The 17115-nt window shown below is 34.5% G+C and overlaps 5 protein-coding genes across 10 annotated transcripts; 2 read left to right on the forward strand and 3 right to left on the reverse strand.

The window, feature by feature from the left end:
- Positions 1-2641: 2641 nt before the first annotated feature.
- Positions 2642-4597, forward strand: LOC118683711 (uncharacterized). 2 transcript variants are annotated; one of them, XR_011397111.1, is made up of 3 exons: positions 2642-2717; positions 2778-2969; positions 4010-4597. XR_011397111.1 is itself a non-coding variant. In XM_070111950.1 (2 exons), the coding sequence occupies exons 1-2, from the start codon at positions 2883-2885 to the stop codon at positions 4145-4147; spliced, it is 225 nt and encodes a 74-aa protein (XP_069968051.1). In that variant the 5' UTR covers positions 2736-2882; the 3' UTR covers positions 4148-4597. The 2 variants fall into 2 exon arrangements, 1 of the variants encoding a protein (XP_069968051.1); XM_070111950.1 differs by lacking the exon at positions 2642-2717 and having other exon boundaries at positions 2736-2969.
- Positions 4598-4621: 24 nt separating this feature from the next.
- Cog1 (conserved oligomeric Golgi complex subunit 1) lies at positions 4622-10280 on the reverse strand. 3 transcript variants are annotated; one of them, XM_014239916.3, is made up of 6 exons: positions 10071-10279; positions 9323-10005; positions 8191-9257; positions 7478-8122; positions 5487-6955; positions 4622-5404 (listed from the first exon to the last, which is right to left on the reverse strand). In XM_014239916.3, exons 1-5 carry the CDS (start codon positions 10205-10207, stop codon positions 6815-6817), a joined length of 2673 nt encoding a protein of 890 aa, XP_014095391.3. In that variant the 5' UTR covers positions 10208-10279; the 3' UTR covers positions 4622-5404; positions 5487-6814. The 3 variants fall into 3 exon arrangements, with proteins under 3 accessions (XP_014095391.3, XP_069968041.1, XP_069968043.1); XM_070111940.1 differs by having other exon boundaries at positions 4622-5419; XM_070111942.1 differs by lacking the exons at positions 4622-5404; positions 5487-6955 and adding an exon at positions 7328-7400 and having other exon boundaries at positions 10071-10280.
- Positions 10281-10839: 559 nt separating this feature from the next.
- Rsbp15 (Radial spoke binding protein 15) lies at positions 10840-12936 on the forward strand. 2 transcript variants are annotated; one of them, XM_036377668.2, is made up of 9 exons: positions 10840-11131; positions 11237-11459; positions 11532-11842; positions 11900-11998; positions 12060-12131; positions 12200-12304; positions 12362-12400; positions 12460-12513; positions 12575-12936. In XM_036377668.2, the coding sequence occupies exons 2-9, from the start codon at positions 11276-11278 to the stop codon at positions 12854-12856; spliced, it is 1146 nt and encodes a 381-aa protein (XP_036233561.1). In that variant the 5' UTR covers positions 10840-11131; positions 11237-11275; the 3' UTR covers positions 12857-12936. The 2 variants fall into 2 exon arrangements, with proteins under 2 accessions (XP_036233561.1, XP_014095392.1); XM_014239917.3 differs by having other exon boundaries at positions 10841-11164.
- Positions 12937-12969: 33 nt separating this feature from the next.
- LOC106621171 (chymotrypsin-2) lies at positions 12970-14642 on the reverse strand. 2 transcript variants are annotated; one of them, XR_011397112.1, is made up of 3 exons: positions 13727-14642; positions 13361-13667; positions 12970-13292 (listed from the first exon to the last, which is right to left on the reverse strand). XR_011397112.1 is itself a non-coding variant. In XM_014239911.3 (2 exons), the coding sequence occupies exons 1-2, from the start codon at positions 14393-14395 to the stop codon at positions 13506-13508; spliced, it is 831 nt and encodes a 276-aa protein (XP_014095386.2). In that variant the 5' UTR covers positions 14396-14642; the 3' UTR covers positions 13324-13505. The 2 variants fall into 2 exon arrangements, 1 of the variants encoding a protein (XP_014095386.2); XM_014239911.3 differs by lacking the exon at positions 12970-13292 and having other exon boundaries at positions 13324-13667.
- Positions 14643-14939: 297 nt separating this feature from the next.
- Positions 14940-16288, reverse strand: LOC106621177 (chymotrypsin-2). Its single transcript, XM_014239918.3, has 3 exons — positions 16020-16288; positions 15318-15919; positions 14940-15242 (listed from the first exon to the last, which is right to left on the reverse strand). The coding sequence occupies exons 1-3, from the start codon at positions 16111-16113 to the stop codon at positions 15087-15089; spliced, it is 852 nt and encodes a 283-aa protein (XP_014095393.2). The 5' UTR covers positions 16114-16288; the 3' UTR covers positions 14940-15086.
- Positions 16289-17115: the final 827 nt, after the last annotated feature.

Consider the following 17115-nt stretch of genomic DNA (forward strand, 5'->3'; position numbering starts at 1 on the left):
TTTCGAAAAATATTTTTATATAAAAATTTCCTAACATCTGGAGTTATCTTGCCTGCTTTGATCCTTGCAAGTTGCGAGGGTATAAAATGTTGGCCCGAATTTAGAACTTCCTTACTTGTTCCGTATAAAGTAGTTGAGCTTGCAAACTTGAAGCAGCTGTTACCACCGTTGGAGGACCCTTTTAAGAGCCTTTCGCCAGCAATTAATGAATAATTTGTAGATAATTCATATATAAATATGGAAGAAGTAAAACAGCACTAAGCACATAATAAACAAATACTGCATTGCATTAAAATGTTCCTAGCAGTTTCTATTTTTCTACCACGCTCTACTATACTATGCGCATTAGCAACTGTAACAAGTATTCGTTGCAAATTAAATGTTAAAGTTTAAGTTAATTATATTTGTGCGTTATTAAATAACGGAGACTAAGAGAAGTAATGCGCGCTGAAAATTCATTAAAGTGCCTTATGATGAATTATACACTCTTGCAGCGATTTTCAGGTCACTAGCAGATACAAAGGTCGTAACTTAAAGGCAATGCTGCTTAGCTGTCATAGACAAGCGCAGCAAGTGGCGAAGTGTTGTCAGTCACTTAAACCACTTATTGGTAAACATTTTGTGGCGTGTTGTAACAACATCAACATCAAAGGTTATAACTATGTATAACCGGAACAATTGGAGTACTCTACAAATTAAATGAATGCTGGCTAATTTTGGAGTACTCTCTCCTCGTTGTAGTGTAATTTATATGATTGCATGTATTATTTACTTACACGCATGTCCAAGCTTTCGGCCGTTTATTCGTGTCCATGTAGAAAAATGTTTACCCACTGCTGGAGAGCGGCAACTGCTCTGCAGGCAATTAAGCAGAGGAAGTCGCTGAAATTCGTGGAAAAGTGTTTAAAGTGGCATTAAGAGATAAGCAGTCAATAAAAAACTGCGTCGCTTATAGCAATTTTCAGTTTTCAGAAATGGTGACTGTGGCGCGAAAAATAAAAGAAGTCGTAGTAAGATATAGTAATAATTCCACGTAATACAAATGTAACAGCTGAAGCCGCTGGCTCTGTCAGCTGTGCATTCTAGCTTTGGTTGCCGTTTAACACTTATATAAAGTTACACATATACCTGCCTTATAATGTTGCAGCATGAAAGTTTATATATTTATTATATGGTTATTTTACTCTTTTTTAGTATATGCTATATTCTTATTGCTTATCTACAATATTTTTTGGTTTTACAAACCAAACTCTAAATAATTAACTTTAAGCTATACGAAAATAAAATAATATATATTAAACTCACTACAATAATCTACTTATCAATGGTAAAATGGAAGCCCAAATTGAATTATATGTTTATTGTCTCCTCCAGCTTTTATGCACTCTTGAATGCGCTACTTAAGAATTTATTGGCTGTGACTTCAGAAATGAAAAGTTGATATGATGGAGTAATGTACCAATATGGCACTTCTTGCAACTTGACAGTGCAAGTGACTGCGTGGAATTGCAACACAGATAACATAATATAATAAAAAATCGAGTTTTAGTGATACCGGTACTGCATAAAATAGCGTTACGCGACTAGCTTGAATTAATTTTTGGTTAAAAATTAAAAAGAACTTATTTAAATGTTTCGAATAGTTTTTGTGCAATTTGTGGTAACTACCTTATATGTTTAAAGAATGCCGTTTAAATGCCTCTGATTCTAATAAAAAACAGGCCTCTTTGCACTACTTTGGGAATAAAATACATAGAACATAGCTGGCTGATATGCGTCGATCATAAAATGGTAAATTTGCTTTCCAGAAAATTGAGACAACTTAAGCGAAGAACAAGAAGAACGCTTTCATCAAGACATTCGCACTAAGGAAGAGCGATATCAGTGTGGTTTGAAGGCAAATATGATGGCTGATTACTACTGGAGCATTCAAAACAAGACTGATAAAAAAATACATATAAAAGAAAGTTTTTTTCATGTTAATAATATATTATTTTTGGCTAAAAATGCAATATATTCATATTTCGAAAGAGCTGCTGGAGAAAAACTGACTACGGATTTGGAATCAGCGTGGCAAACTCATACGAAATCGGGGAAATCGAAGAAACTTCATAAAACAAAACTACTGTTTCCCAGTGTTATATTACTATACTATATATTAGTATTAGTGTGAACATAGGTACCACTTTGCTTGCCGTACCGACTAGGCTTGCCTCTTTCGTTTTGAATCAAGGTGAGATAATGCTATGGTCAACGTACTTAATTGTATCGTTCTTGCTTTTATGCATTCATTCTGTGTCACTCATGAGCAGCCACAACAAACATTTCGTCACAACACAAGGCAAGGTCACATACAACAACGATTATCGTTTATTTCCTCATGTATGGCATATATGCACTTATTTTACTTTTGCTTTTTGGCATCGCTTTTTGTACCCGGGTGCAATATATTTCATAAGACGCTATGATTATGCTTATTTAACAGTTGTTCTATATGAATAAGTATAATAAATATATAACGGAAAATATTAAATTCGGCTCATATCTTTGACTTTATTTAATAATAATAGCTATTATATTTCAATCCCCTCAGAGAATGAGTTATGAAAACTAGGTTAGACTATGTGTCTAGCACATTTGGTTTCGCCAGACCTTAGCCTTTTCCTATGCATTTACTCTTTGGCAGGTTGCAGTTGTTTGTTTCTTCTACGTTATTCGTAGGGCACCTGCACTTGAAAATAGTTTTGAAAATTTTGCTAATTACATTTTTGCTTTAGTTTCGGGTTCGTTGGTGTGGCGTTGATACAACCGGATGATATATCTACCGCATGGCAATCTTTCTTAATTTTTAAACACGTTTTTGATAAAAAGAAGTAGTAGTCATGGGGAAAAATAAAGGAGGGAGTGGAGCAGGTAAAGGGGGTGGCGGCGGCGGTGGCGGTGATAACAGTGGCGGTGGTGGTGGAAATGTAAGCAAAATTTGTGTTATGCAAGCGAAATATTTATTGTAATTGTAAGTAGACCAATATATTGAACACAAAAAATATATATTATAAATATATAATGTATGAACTACATATGTATATGGTATACATAGATTTTTCGAAAGCTGTTTCATATATTTTTAAAACTAGACATACATTAAAAAATATTATATAGACATATATAGAGCAATACATATAAATTTTCATATTGTATTGTAATCTAATTAATACTCTAATGATTTATTGAACTTAGTTAAATTTTCAGACGCCGCACATAAAAGGGAAATTATTATTTGCTTTTTATACCCTGAGCATGGTATTATATATAAAGTTTGCCGCGAAGTTTTTAACACGCAGAAGGAATCTTCGGAGACTCTATAAAGTATATACTCGTATACTAATAATCAGCGAGACGTGCTGAGTAGAATTAGCCATATCCGTACTTCCGTCTGCGAACTAGTGTATCAGTTTTGAAGATATCGGCCTAACATTTTGCACACGTCCGAAGATAACGGACCACTATAGCATATAGCTGTCATACAAACTGCACAATCGGAATCAAGTGCTTGTATGAGCAACATTTTTATTTAATGAAGTATCTTTACGAAATTTGGCATGGATTATGATTTAAGGCAATAATGCAATGTCCAAAGAAATTGTTCAGATCGGCCTACTATAGCACATAGCTGCCATTCAAACTGATCGTTCAAGATAAAGATCTTTTTATACGCTTTTATGTTATAAAAAATGCTGCTGTCAAAAGTATTTTAGCTTCGGTGCTGCCGAAGTTTACGTTTTTTCATGTTCGTTTGTAATTTTGATAAACGCTGTATTCTCTCATTCACTTTCTTTGAAACTTTTGAGTCGAACGAATTACATACTTGGAACACACATTTTTGACGCATACAGATTTAGACAGAGGTTGATGATTAAGACGACTTAACTTAAAGAAATTTGTTTATCCATAAATATTTATTGATTGAGAAATTTGGCTTACCGTTTATTATTTTCCTCTTTATTTTCAGAAAAAAAGTGGTGGTGTTGGTGAAAAGAGCGGGAACAAAAATAACGGTGGTGCGGGTGCGGAAAAACCTGGTGGTAAAAAGGTGCAAGAGCAGAAGGTAGGCGGAAGTGGAGGAGGAAAAAAAGGAAACAAGAAGTAACAACGAACAATTAGGTGTTCACTTCCCAAACTATATATATTAAAAACTGTGTTGTATAAAAAAACAGTTTTGTCAATAAAATTAGTTAAAGTTTGCATTTAGCAAACAGACAAACAAAAAAGAGACATCCTACATGCCCACATGTACCTCAGACAAGCCCGTAGCCAGTATTTAGTTTCGGAACGGGCCCGCAAATTTGAAAATAATATCGATTAATATGGATGGTTGCATACTATGATACTACAAAAACATTAGTTCAATGTAAAGAGACGAGAATCGAACGATTTATACATTAAAGCACAATAGATCGTAAAAAGGAAAATCGCTAATTGACAGAAAGTAAACAATCAAAAGACCTTTCATGATAATACGACTGAACAGCAGCGGACTTATGCTCACTGCCGCGCTAGTCCAGGCCCGATACGCCGCCCTTTTTAATCAACAAAATTCTTTACATTTTAATTTAAAATATAATTTTTTTTTTTAAATATAATATTTATTATAATTATTGTTTAATAATATTACAAAGAAATATTTATTAAACTTTTACAATAAAATAATAATAAGCCTTTTTCTTGTTCGTGCAGTAATATCAACTATTTCATCGTTATCCATTTCTTGAACTTGAAGCTCAACAATAGACAGTAATGCCAAAGCATTTAGCCCAACTTGGCCCATACTTGCGCGTATACTTTTTTAAACCTTTTTTAAGGTGGACATAAATCTTTCGTCTGCATTTTGATAAACATCTCGAAGATTTTGAGAATGCAAATATTTGCGGAACGTACTTGTTCCCTTGTTGGCAGGAAATCTTTGAGTTGATCTTGTAAATGAATACATGCATTCCCTAATGTCTCTTCTAAATCATCAGGATACTTTTCGTCTAATTTATTGGTAAGATCTTTTTATTGTTTCGTTTTTATTTCAGATAAATTGTAAAAAAACATTAAAATTTTCGTAGAGATTTTGTTAAGAACTCTTATGTCCGGTCAATTGTCGCTGTACAAGTACAAAAAAAAAATTCTCCATTCGATTAACTTTTAGAACAAAACCTGGCTCAACCTTTATAAACATTTCTAGAATTTTTTAAATCCGTAACTTGTAACTTAATTTTGTGGTACACCGTTCATAGTTATAAAATCATGAGCTTCCTCGTGTTAATTCCAACGAAAGAGATCACTACTTGATGTAAAATATCAGTTCTTGACTATGTTTCCCTGGCATTCCCCCCGGATGGAGGAAAAGCTGACGGCCTTTCTACGATAACTTGTGCTGATTAATTAAATTTAAACAATATGTTCAATGAAAATATTATTTACAATTGCAACAAAATACTTACGGCAGTTGAACCTGATTCACAACTTATCATTACTGATAAATTTTGTTGAGTTTGTCATAAAATTTGGTATTTGTGGGATTTGTTTCAGTAAAATTAGGTTTTTTTTTTTGAAGATTCTTCTGCTTTTCAATTACGATATACTGCACCGGTATTTTTTTTCGATAGTAACTCACAGTTAATAGAAAAAACTTAATGCAGAGCCTCAACAAATTTTTAAAAAAAAGTAGATGATTCAAAATAAAAATAATTTTTTTTTTTTAATGGCACAAAACTCTATAGAAAACTTTGAGACTACTTCATTTTCACAATGGGCCCCCTATTGTCCTAGGTGCGTCGTTAGACAGCCACTCTACCTTCTCATTGAGAAAAGTGTGGTAAGCTCGATATACGCAAAATATGGCGCAAAGCTTCACACGGTTTTCTTGCAATAATACAAGTATTTTCCGGTCAAAATTTCTGTCAGTTTATATTAAGAATTATTTTTCACTTCTTAGTTTGAAATGCTGCCTTTTTTAAAATTTTTTAAACTATACTTATTATTTAGTCACACGTGGTGTTCTGATTTTCTTTAAAGCTTAAAGTTTGAGCAAATTTGTTATTCAAATGACAGCTAGTTGATGCTTTTAGCTGCATAGTTTGAGGGGCATTTTGTCTCTTGTTATTTTTCGGAGCCTTTCAAACTGTTAGCTCTTTTGTCACTGTGCCATTCAGTTTCAGTGCTACTAAAATAAACACAGTTACTAATATACAAACAAATTATATGTAGTAGGTTTTAATACTAAAGTTCAGGTGAAGCTAATAAAAGCGTTATAATAATTGTATTGTATTATAGTATTTTATAGTAAATTTTCTATAGGTTCCATAAAAACTTAGAACAATTTTTTAAAATAAAATTTTAGTATATTTTTCTGGCTCTAAAATTTTTAACGTTCTGAAAATTATAGCGTCCTCTAAATCACTGCGACTGAATATTTAACCTTCATCTAACCAGTATCCAGTTACATAATATAGTCTAAACTTTATTTCAACTGCCATTAAAAAATGCCAAATTCGTTGATATGTACACGTTTCGAGCAGTTTTTCTCATAACTCGGCGTGATATCGATTAATCAACAGATGTGTAAAATGAATAAATGAAATTATAGCTTAATTACACTCTAAAATTCAAGAGACGTTTACTTAAAATGAATACAAGATCTTATGCTAAGCTTGTTGATTTTTTTTATAATAAATTATAATTAAATTCATTCATAATGTTCTATTGTTTTAAAAAAGAAATGTGCTTGAAAGCGTAAGAGATGTCCGAGTTGCTATCACAGCTCTCTTAACTAACGAAACCAATCTTGTGACATTGCCCCAAAGAAAGAGGCAGCTCCTGATTTAGTTTTGGAATCGAACTTAACTTTCCCTCCTGCATTCGTCACAGTTGCTGTTGACGAACTCGCTTTATGTGCTGTTGCTGAAGCAGGCTGAAAGGGGAGATAATTCAAGAAGAACAAGACATAAGCATGAAGAAGTGGTCAAGTCAAATTTAGTACTTGCATAGTTTATATCGAACATTATAACGGATAAGGTTAAGGTATCAAGCATTTAAACTCGCAAAACTAATTCAAGCAAAATGAAACTCCAACAAATAAATATTGACATTAGTTCAGTGGCAAAATATGATATTATGCCAATTGGGTGCAAACGTAGCCAATCAGAACATTTAGGGATTTTGGTAGTAAATTTTTTTAATAAAATACAATCAGTATTTTCAATTTCGTTTATTCGCCTTATTGCATTAAATTTTTGCAATTGGAGATTTTAATTGCAGTAAACAAAGCTAACAACAAGTTAAATTAAGAAATATACTTATCGGTCCCAAAATAGATTTAGCTTACACGGTTTTAGCTACAAATCAAAGAAAATATTCTTGAAGAAAATTTCAACGTATAATATATACTGTAACTGCTTTAAATACGTTTAGTAAAATATAATATGCGATTTACCTTTTCATTGTTCACAATAGTGTTTTTACGCCCCGAATATTCGACGGATGCTGGAGTTACAATCGGTAGCAGCGGAAACCATGCAGATGATGAGCCAATTGAACTTAAACACAAAACATTGGGATCTTTCTCATGTATCAAAATCGCAGATGCTTTAGGTGCCATGTGTGCTGGGAAAGATGGGGTCAACACTCCAAACTGACAATGGAACCGAGCTATCGATCTTTTGACATTAGTTGTTATAGGTTCAGCAAATAATTCGAAATCAAATGGATCAATGAAGTTCTTGCATGTGCTTTGCAAAGCTGCGAATTGATCATGCAATTGTTTGTCATCTCTGGTAACGGCAAATATAGTTTGCAAAAATTTTAAATCGAAATACAGTTGTAATGCGATATTTTGGTTGCTTGTTATATTATCGGTTAGGATTCTTTGATACTGCTGCAGGATTTGTGACAACATATTTAGGTTGGAGTAATGAAGTACTTTCGTAGGTAAAGTTTGTGGTACATTCGAATTTAATGTGTGTACTAATGTAAAAAGATACGATTGCAGTGAAATACGTGGTTGGTTGGGAATGCGAAAGGTAGAATGTATGGTGGAATCTGACTCATCTTTTTGCTCAATTTCAACAGTTTCCCAGTTCTATAAACAATTAAAATGTAATTAAATAGCAGTATTCATGTCTAATCTTAAATTATTATCATACTTACAGCAAATTCTTCCAGAATGTTTTCATTTGTAATAGAACTTGGAAGCTTATTTTCGCAATTGCTCTCTTCTAAAATTCCTTTAACAATTTGTTGCCAAAAATTTAATGTTTCTTCTTCAATTAACATACACACTCTATTCCAATGTTCAATACTATTTGCGGTAACATTTCCCACCCACTGACGCCAATTTCCTCTTTGACAAAAGCACACTTTTAAATTGGGACAGAGTTCAAGGAGAGCTGCAAAGCAACGTGCTACAAATAAAAGTTCACTACGCTGCGTCGGAACTAAGTGAAGGCTTTTAACGCGACTTAGAAAATGTGTTAGTTGTGCTTCAGAAGTCTCTCTCAAAAAAACAATCAATGAAAGCTTATCTTCTGCACGTGTTGCTTGCTCTTCAAGAAGAACGTTCATTTCCGATATGATACTTTTCAGTTGTTCATCGAATTCAGCGCAGATTGTTATTATGTCGCTGTCGTATCCTTTTGTTTTCATTAGCAACTTTTTAATTTTATTATCATCACTTAAAGCTACTTCCAAACTTGATGGAAGATCAATAATATTTTCAGACCAAATATCGATTGCACTCGTGTTGATATCTGTTAATGATTGTTCCAATGATTCAAATGTTGTTTGCATTGCTTTTGCCCAATTATCGTGGATAATGTCGTGTATGCGCTGATTAATGAGTGGTATATATTTCTGTTCGAAAAAATCCAGTGTTTGCGTGAGTTTAAGCCTTTTGATGACTTGATCAAATTTGAAAGAATTTTTGTAGGAGTTAGCTTCTATTTTTATTTCTTTGATTGTACTCATTGCCGAAACGTAATCAAAAAGTTGCTTGAGTTGCGTAGCCGCAATGCGTCTGATATCAATGATCCATTGTTCAAGGGATTCGCGCACTTGTACATCATCAAGAGGCTGTGTTTCGATTGTAACACGGAAATTCGAAATGATCTCCGGCAGCAAATATGAATGAACTATATTAACTTGCTCAACTAATGTTATTATTGGCGATGCATTTACGTCGTTGTGCTCATGTAGCTTTTGCAGTAGTAAACCATTTTCTGGAAGTTAAGAAAATATTTTACATACATATACATGTATGTGGTACATAGCATAAGCAACAAACCTAAAAAGCATTTTTCTATAAGATCAATTGTGTTGTTTAATATGCGTAAGCTCGCTAATATTATATTTTGTACTCGTCCCCGCTCTTCAATAGACCGTTTTTTATCATTGCTTAAGCAATTTAAGAAAGTTTTGCACCGTAAATTTAGAAACGTTTTTAAAACACTATTCAATGAATTCTTTTCCAGTATCAACAAACTAAGCAAACAATCTGTAGCCACATTGACATTCAAATCTTCTTTCTCTAAGGTTGCCAGTACATGCATTTTTATCGTCATATTGAAGGGCTTTAAAATTTCCCATTGTTTTTTTGCAACAGGTAGATGTTGCATTAACATATTACTCGCATCTAACTGTAAGCCAGTACTGACATGTCTACTGAAAATAAACAATTCACTGGCGCTATAAAATCGGTCATTATCAATATGAGTCCAAATTAATTCAGGTAAAGTCGTCAAAAGTTTGATCTGTAGCATCGTACTAAAGTAGTTATTTAGTTGCTTATTAGCAATGCGATTGCGTAGTAAATCTTCTGGTTCGCTAATCTTAAATCCCAATAACTGCTGATCGTTAAGATTATGGCAATTCATGGTAATTGAGTCCACTTGCTCTATGAGTCTCTGTGATGTATCTTTCATAGCCACAATAGTATCTGCAGCCTGTAGTAAATCACGATATCGTTCGCTGTTGAAAATTTTTCAAATAAATATATTTTGTTTTTTATATTCGTAAAATTCGTAAAAACGTACCCGACCATTAAGCGTAGCTCCTCCCGTTTGTTTTCGACAACCGACTGGATTTTTTTATGAACGATATCGATTTCTGGAACACTGTGGTGCTCGAACAAAGTGTCTACGTCTACACTCAATAAATTGGCGGCATCCATTATGCCGGCAAAAACTTTACGAATATTTTCACAGAATATACTATTGAAAAATCTGAAATAAATATGAAAACAAAACTTTGACACGTCGGTAACAGCTGTTTGATTACAGCCACATCTAGCGACGGTTAGCAAAAATAGGGCGCCGTCACTTTGTAAGTGAGAGATTTAAGAGAGAAAAAAATATTGTATAAAAATTAATAGAATCTTTTCGTCAAATCAGTTTACTAAATTGTGAAATTTTCCAATATTTTCGCACAAAGTTTCTTTATAATTTGAGAGAGCAGTATAATTAATCGAAATAAATTAATAAATCATCTTACTAATGTATAACTAAATAAAATTTAATATTTAGATTTATTAAAACAGTTTTATACAGAACAGCGGTTTAGTTAGAATATTTGGAGTGGGCATTCACTAAAAACGTGCACATGAGTTATAAAATCTATTGCTACTGATATTTTAATTATTAAGAATCTGGCAACAATCCGAACTGCTTCATCAACGGCAAAACATTGCTATAACGTATTTATTTCATTAAATTTCTTCCGTCCTTCCGTCCTCTTGTCTGATTTTGTTTTGTCTATATTTTCTAACATGAAATATATCTTAATTAAACTAAACTGGTATATTATTTATAGTAGAAGTAGCAAAATTCGGTTCATACAGCACTGAACTATACATAATACCATGATTTTGATTTACCTTAATAAAAGTTTAAAATTACTCGGAAATAACGGTGGAGTTACCATTTACATTTTATTTGCAAGCACAATTATAAAAAAAAATACCATTTGTTTTGTCTGCCCCTTCAGTCTATCATGCAAATAGTTTTCAATTTCTGGGCATACAATTATTAGAAACTCTTGACAAATGAAAAACAACAAATCTGTCTAAAATGATTAAATTGATTAAATAAAAAAATTGGTATGAAATGGAAAATTGTCTTTTCACCAAAAAGTAAAAATATATGATGTTTTCCACATAAAATTGATAAACCGATAAGTACCCATTTTGTTTTAATTTTTGTAGAATTTTCACAAAGTAAAAAGGAATCAGCAAAAATACATAATGAATTATCTTATTCAACGGGGAAAAGTTCGTAATCAAATGATAAATGTACCCCAGGGACTCCCGGAACTCTTGTCGGATATCACACGGGAAGTATTGCGTTGTCAGCCAACAACGGAATGCCTATGCCAATTCATTATCGACTACTTGCATTCAGTAATTGTAACACGAGAAAAAGCCAGAGGTACTAAATAACTATTGTTTGTCTGATATTATATAGCAACAAAATAAAGAAAAATTTTTAATATGATTACAGTGGCCAAAGGCATTATCGATCGCGCATTAGCGGTGGTGGATGAAATCATTGCGGATATGTGCGTTTGCGATATCAGTAAGGAAAAGGCCCAAGAAATGGCAATGCATATGGAAGAATGCTTCCGACGCTTTCTGAGCAGAATGCGTTGTGAACAGCGAAAGGATATTGAAGTTGTGCGTTTCGAAGAGAGGGATATGCTCGATGCAATGATAGAGCGCTGCAAGTTCACTGAGCAGGAATTGAAAATCTCCAAACCAATGATCGAAGCTGCTTATCGACGCTTTGTGGATGCATACATGAAGGCACATGAGGTACGTGAAGACTAAAAACATCTTCTATTTTTAAATTGACATATTTTATTTATCAAGGACTTTGAAGGCACCGAAGAACTATATCAATATTTCAAAGAACGTGAGCATAAACGACAGGAAGAAGAGAAGGCAAAATTGGCTGCAACGAAAATTCAGGTTACAATACGCAGTGATGAAATGTCAAGTTGGAATATTTAATACTTTTTGTATATTTTAGGCAAATTTCAGGGGGTATAGAGTACGAAGAAATTTAGGCAAGCCACTGCCTAAAGAAGTTTCTCAAGAAGAGGTGGGAATAATAATACCAGATTGGAAATCTAATTTAAATCTGATCTTTATATCTTTATCTACTATTAGCTGGACGACGAAGACCTAGATTTAAGAACTCAAGCTGCGATTACTATTCAAAAAGCTTTTCGTCGTCACTTGTCTTCTTTGGAGTCTAATAAATCAATCGACAAGGTAATCAATGTAGTCCCAAAACGAAATTATAACTAAACGTTAAAGTTCTCTTTATAGGGCGGTGAGGTTTGTGAGCCCGGTTCTGAAATTAAAGTTGTATGTAACCTTTCATTTCTCCTTGTATATAGATATACTAAGATTATAGACTATTTCAGACTGCTGCCGATATACCGGGCGAAGATATTGCAGAACCTCCGGAGCATATAATAGTAAGAAATGTTACCATTAAAACTGACAGAATTTAGTTTTACGTCACAATAATATTGGTAGGGCGAGGATGTGCCTTTAGAAGCAACTCAACCTTCTCAGCCACTTGCCGAAGTCATCCCAGAAGTTACACAAGAACCTGAACCCGAAGCCGAACTAGAACATGAGCCTACTCGTGAGTCCGAGCCTGGGGCAGAACCGGAACCTACATTGGAGTTAGAACCAGAACCAATTTCACAGGAGCCCGAACATTCTGAAGCTGCTCCAGACAACGGCCCCGCAGTTGAGGAGCAGCCCGCAGCTGAAGTGGCTGCAAATGAAACTGAAGTTCCTGCAGAAGGCTGAAAACTTGAAGTTTTTTAATTTTTTGTTTAATAAAAAATTGGATTTTATAATAAATTTTGTTAGTAAATAATATAATATATTGTGGGCCTCAAAACTCATTATAAAAAAAAAAATCATTGCGTATAGTATTTTTGCTAGCCCAACTGCCTATTTAAGTTATGTGGAAAACATACAGCGACAAACATACATATGTTTTAAAGAAATTTACTGCTTTCCTTCGTCTCTATTTATGACATGCCGGTAGCAAAGTATATTCATATGCGATGTAATAAAAATCCGGTCGACTTATTTTATGAACCGTATTATTAAATTGTCCGCAAGCACATTACAACCCTCAAGTTTTGTCTGAGAGCGCGCCAAAGCTGCTGGGTGGAGAAGGCAGAATGAGCAGTTTTTAAATCGCATGCCCTTGAAATGGTATGGCCATGACTTTTTGCTGAAAAGTGGAAAAAATGTCATACTTTCAATGGATTCATAATTTAAGTTTATTACAAGGATAACTACATTGGGGCGTAGTAATTCATACTGAAAATTTCTGGTTAAAGATAGAAATATGTAAGTATGGTAAACGTGCCGACATATGAAATAAAAGCGCAAATACTTTTTTATAATATGTACATATGTATTTATGCCTAAGACTAAAGCCTAGTTAAAGCATACGCGCCTGTATCCAGTCATCAAATATGGATACTCTAGTGTACACATCCGGAATGACAGTGAAGACTCCGCAAACAAACAGCCCGTAAGAGACAACACCGACTTGATGCAAACCGGAACTTGTTCTCATCACTAGTGGTCCACCAGAGTCACCCTATAAAAATAGTTATATAATATATATTTCTTTTAAAAAATACAATTAAAGCCACTCACTGAACAAGCACCCGTAAGTATAGCGCCGCGTGCGCAAATTTCCGTTGCTGTGAGATCGTCCATTCCACTATTTGTGCATTCCTCGTTGGTAATGGTGTGGTAGGTCACCGTTTGCAATATGGTTGGGTAATTTATATTGTCCAACTCCGGTGGCAGAAAAGGTAAGGGAATGGGCAACCGTAGACCCCAACCAGTCAAGGTGACAGGTATGCCTCCGCCCACATAATCAGTTCCACGCACCTCAATAGCTGCCATTCGAATGCCATCCAACTTCAGTGATTCCACAAGTGTCATAATAGCTATATCACTGGTAACGAGCTCCTCGTAGTTATCGTGAATATCATAGGATGAAACTTGTACACGTACACCTTCTGAGTCATTAAGATCGCGCACCCCAGCCAGCACCGTCATTAATTTCACATCGAAATCTTTGCAACAATGAGCGGCTGTTAGAATGCGATTAGGTGTTATTATTGAACCACCGCAGAAGTGTTGGTACTTCTTTTTTCTTGTAAAATACTGTAGCGATACCTGATAGGGAACATATTCGCCAGGAGACACATCGTGACCACCAACAATTCGCGACGAATCCGTGCTGGTGCACGTCACAGCTAAAAACAGAAACAGAACTAGAAAATGTGTAACTTTAAATCCTTTAAACAATTCCATAATTTATTAACTGTAGTTATTTTAGATTATACTGTTATGCCATTAACATTTCGTATTTTAATAAATTTGTATTAAACCGTCACTGATCTATTTATAGTTGCACGATATTCAACATATTCACAAACACATAGTGAATACGCACTGCAATTAGTCACGTCACGTATAATCAGGCCTACCAGTAGTCGTCGCGACCTCCAACAAACACCAGTGCCATTAGCATAGCTATCTGTTAGGTGAGAGAATTAGAGCTGCACTTGAAATGCATGACGCTTGATGACTTCGACAAGCGACGGTATATATGTACGAGTACATGCATATATTAGACGAGCAAGAAATTTAGTTGAAAATATAAGTTAATACATAATTAAACACATTTGCAAAAATGTGCGTGTGTGTTTATTTGCATAGGTAGATACACCCTGTAGTGAAAACAGCAGCCATTGCAAGATTACAAACCTTACAGATTTGCAGCTATACATAACCAACAACATTGTGCGTGATAAATGAAAGAGTTTGTAAATTTTTTTTTTTTAATTTGCCACCATTTTACTGTGCAATTAAAGACGAGACCAATTTAAGCCTTATAATTGTCGTTTACATTAATTAAATTCTTATTACAATGTCATATCAAACGCTGCTCTCGCAAATTACGCAATACTTGTACATACATAGGTATATGGGTGATTTTTTCTTAAGCTAAGCGCGCTTTGATCCAGTCGTCGAAGATGGATACGCGTGTGTAAACATCGGGACTATTGGAGGCACATAATGCAGTGCCATAGGAAACGACTCCAACCTGTTTCAAGCTTCCACCATTATCCATAACCAGGGGACCACCTGAATCACCCTGAAAATTTGATTTACACGCATTTAGCAATTAAGAATTATCACTGCTCAAATTCAGTATTAAACTTATTCATACATTACATGCTCCTTTGCCGAAGCGCTCCAATGCGCAGATCTCCGTATCGGTTAACTGTGTCATAACTTTTTTGCATTGTTCGTTGCTGATTGTTTTATAGGACATTCGTTGCAGCAATGTCGGGTAAACCGCCAATGGACCTTGGCCCACATGCCACATAGCACCCCAGCCAGAGAGGGTTACAGCCTGACCACCATCGATTTTGTCACTACCACTCACATCCACTTGTTTCACTTTGGCGCCATCCAACACAAATGCTGGCTCGATTTTTAAGATGGCTATATCACTGGTAACCAATTCTTCATAGTTCTCATGGATTTCGTAGGACAAGACCTGTGAACGAATTCCAGTGCTGTCATTAAGATCACGTATACCTGCCACAACTGAGATTCGCTTTGCATCCTGACCATTGACACAATGGGCTGCGGTTAGTATGCGATTGGCAGCAATTATGGATCCGCCACAAAAGTGTCTATCTTTGCCACTTCGTGTCCTATACTGCATGGATACCTGATAAGGAATGTACTCGCCTTCGGGTACTGCGGCACCGCCAACTACACGCTCTTGTGAATCGAAATCATGTGTTGCGAAGTAATCATCAACTTTATGGTTAATGATTGAAAAAATTGTGTTTATACATTCATATATGTATGCATTACACTGTGCTCACAAACCCTTTAAAAAGTATTGTATTGTACTTACGATCTATAATGGTTCTATTGGAGCGCCTTGGACTAGTGAAGCCAGTTCCCAGTAAGCAGTATATAAATAAAATGGTTATTATCTCTGTTCTCATTTCTCTGTGGTTTTTAGAATGCTAGTTCCGATGTAGTGTCACTTGTCAAATTCATATAACGTTTATATACTGAAATTTCCAAGGCACCTAGTAGGTAACCTTTGTTAATTTTTAATCGCGAGCAGTAGGCGGTAACGAATTTACATAAGTTTTAATTTGTATATGTGAAATAGGAAAATAAAAGAATTTTATGAGTTCATTTTGTTAAAGGTTTGGCATATTTCAGGGCTTTTAGCGTTATTAATATCACCGATATCTGTTTTTTAAAAGTTAAAGTTGGTTGTGTGACTGCTAAACGACAGAATCTTATTAACGGCTAACAGCTATTTTTTTAGAGAGTATGGACTCTTTTTGATATTAACTGTCAAAAATTTCAATACAAGCGAGTGAAAATACATAAATTTTCCAACAGATCCAAGCAACCTGGTGTAAATCATATATATAGCCTACATTCGTTAATAACTGTCTAGTTTGCCTATTTCTAAATTATACACATAATCTGCATTGAGGACATGCCACAGTGTTATTTTGAATTTTCCCTGTAACTAAGTTAGACCAATAGTGCTTACTAGTAAAAAAGTCTAAACTGAGCTTGTAGTGAGTGCAGCATTTTCAATCATCTTAAGGGTATTTACTATATGTATTTAAGTAATAAACCAAAGCTAGGACATAATAAATTAATTAACATTGTTTTATTTAACCATTTCGAGCTTTGAAGATCGCAGTTGACTTAATTTACACTATACATACATATATGTATGTATGGCACATATAAATTATATAAATGCATAGGTAAGTAAAAGATGTGAAAGGTTAAAGAAATCTACGTACATATACTTGTGTTATAAACAAATACTAACATTTGAGATGACACTCCGCGGCGGCAACAACAAAAGGCATGGCCTTTGCGATTGGATATGGAGATTCCAACAGCGTTAAAAAACAGGCAACTGTTGCAATCATACTGAACGTGTTGGAGCAGAGTTATAGTTAAGTGTTGTG

This window comes from Bactrocera oleae, chromosome 2 (assembly GCF_042242935.1).
Source record: "Bactrocera oleae isolate idBacOlea1 chromosome 2, idBacOlea1, whole genome shotgun sequence".
Classification (NCBI taxonomy): Eukaryota; Metazoa; Arthropoda; class Insecta; order Diptera; family Tephritidae; genus Bactrocera; species Bactrocera oleae.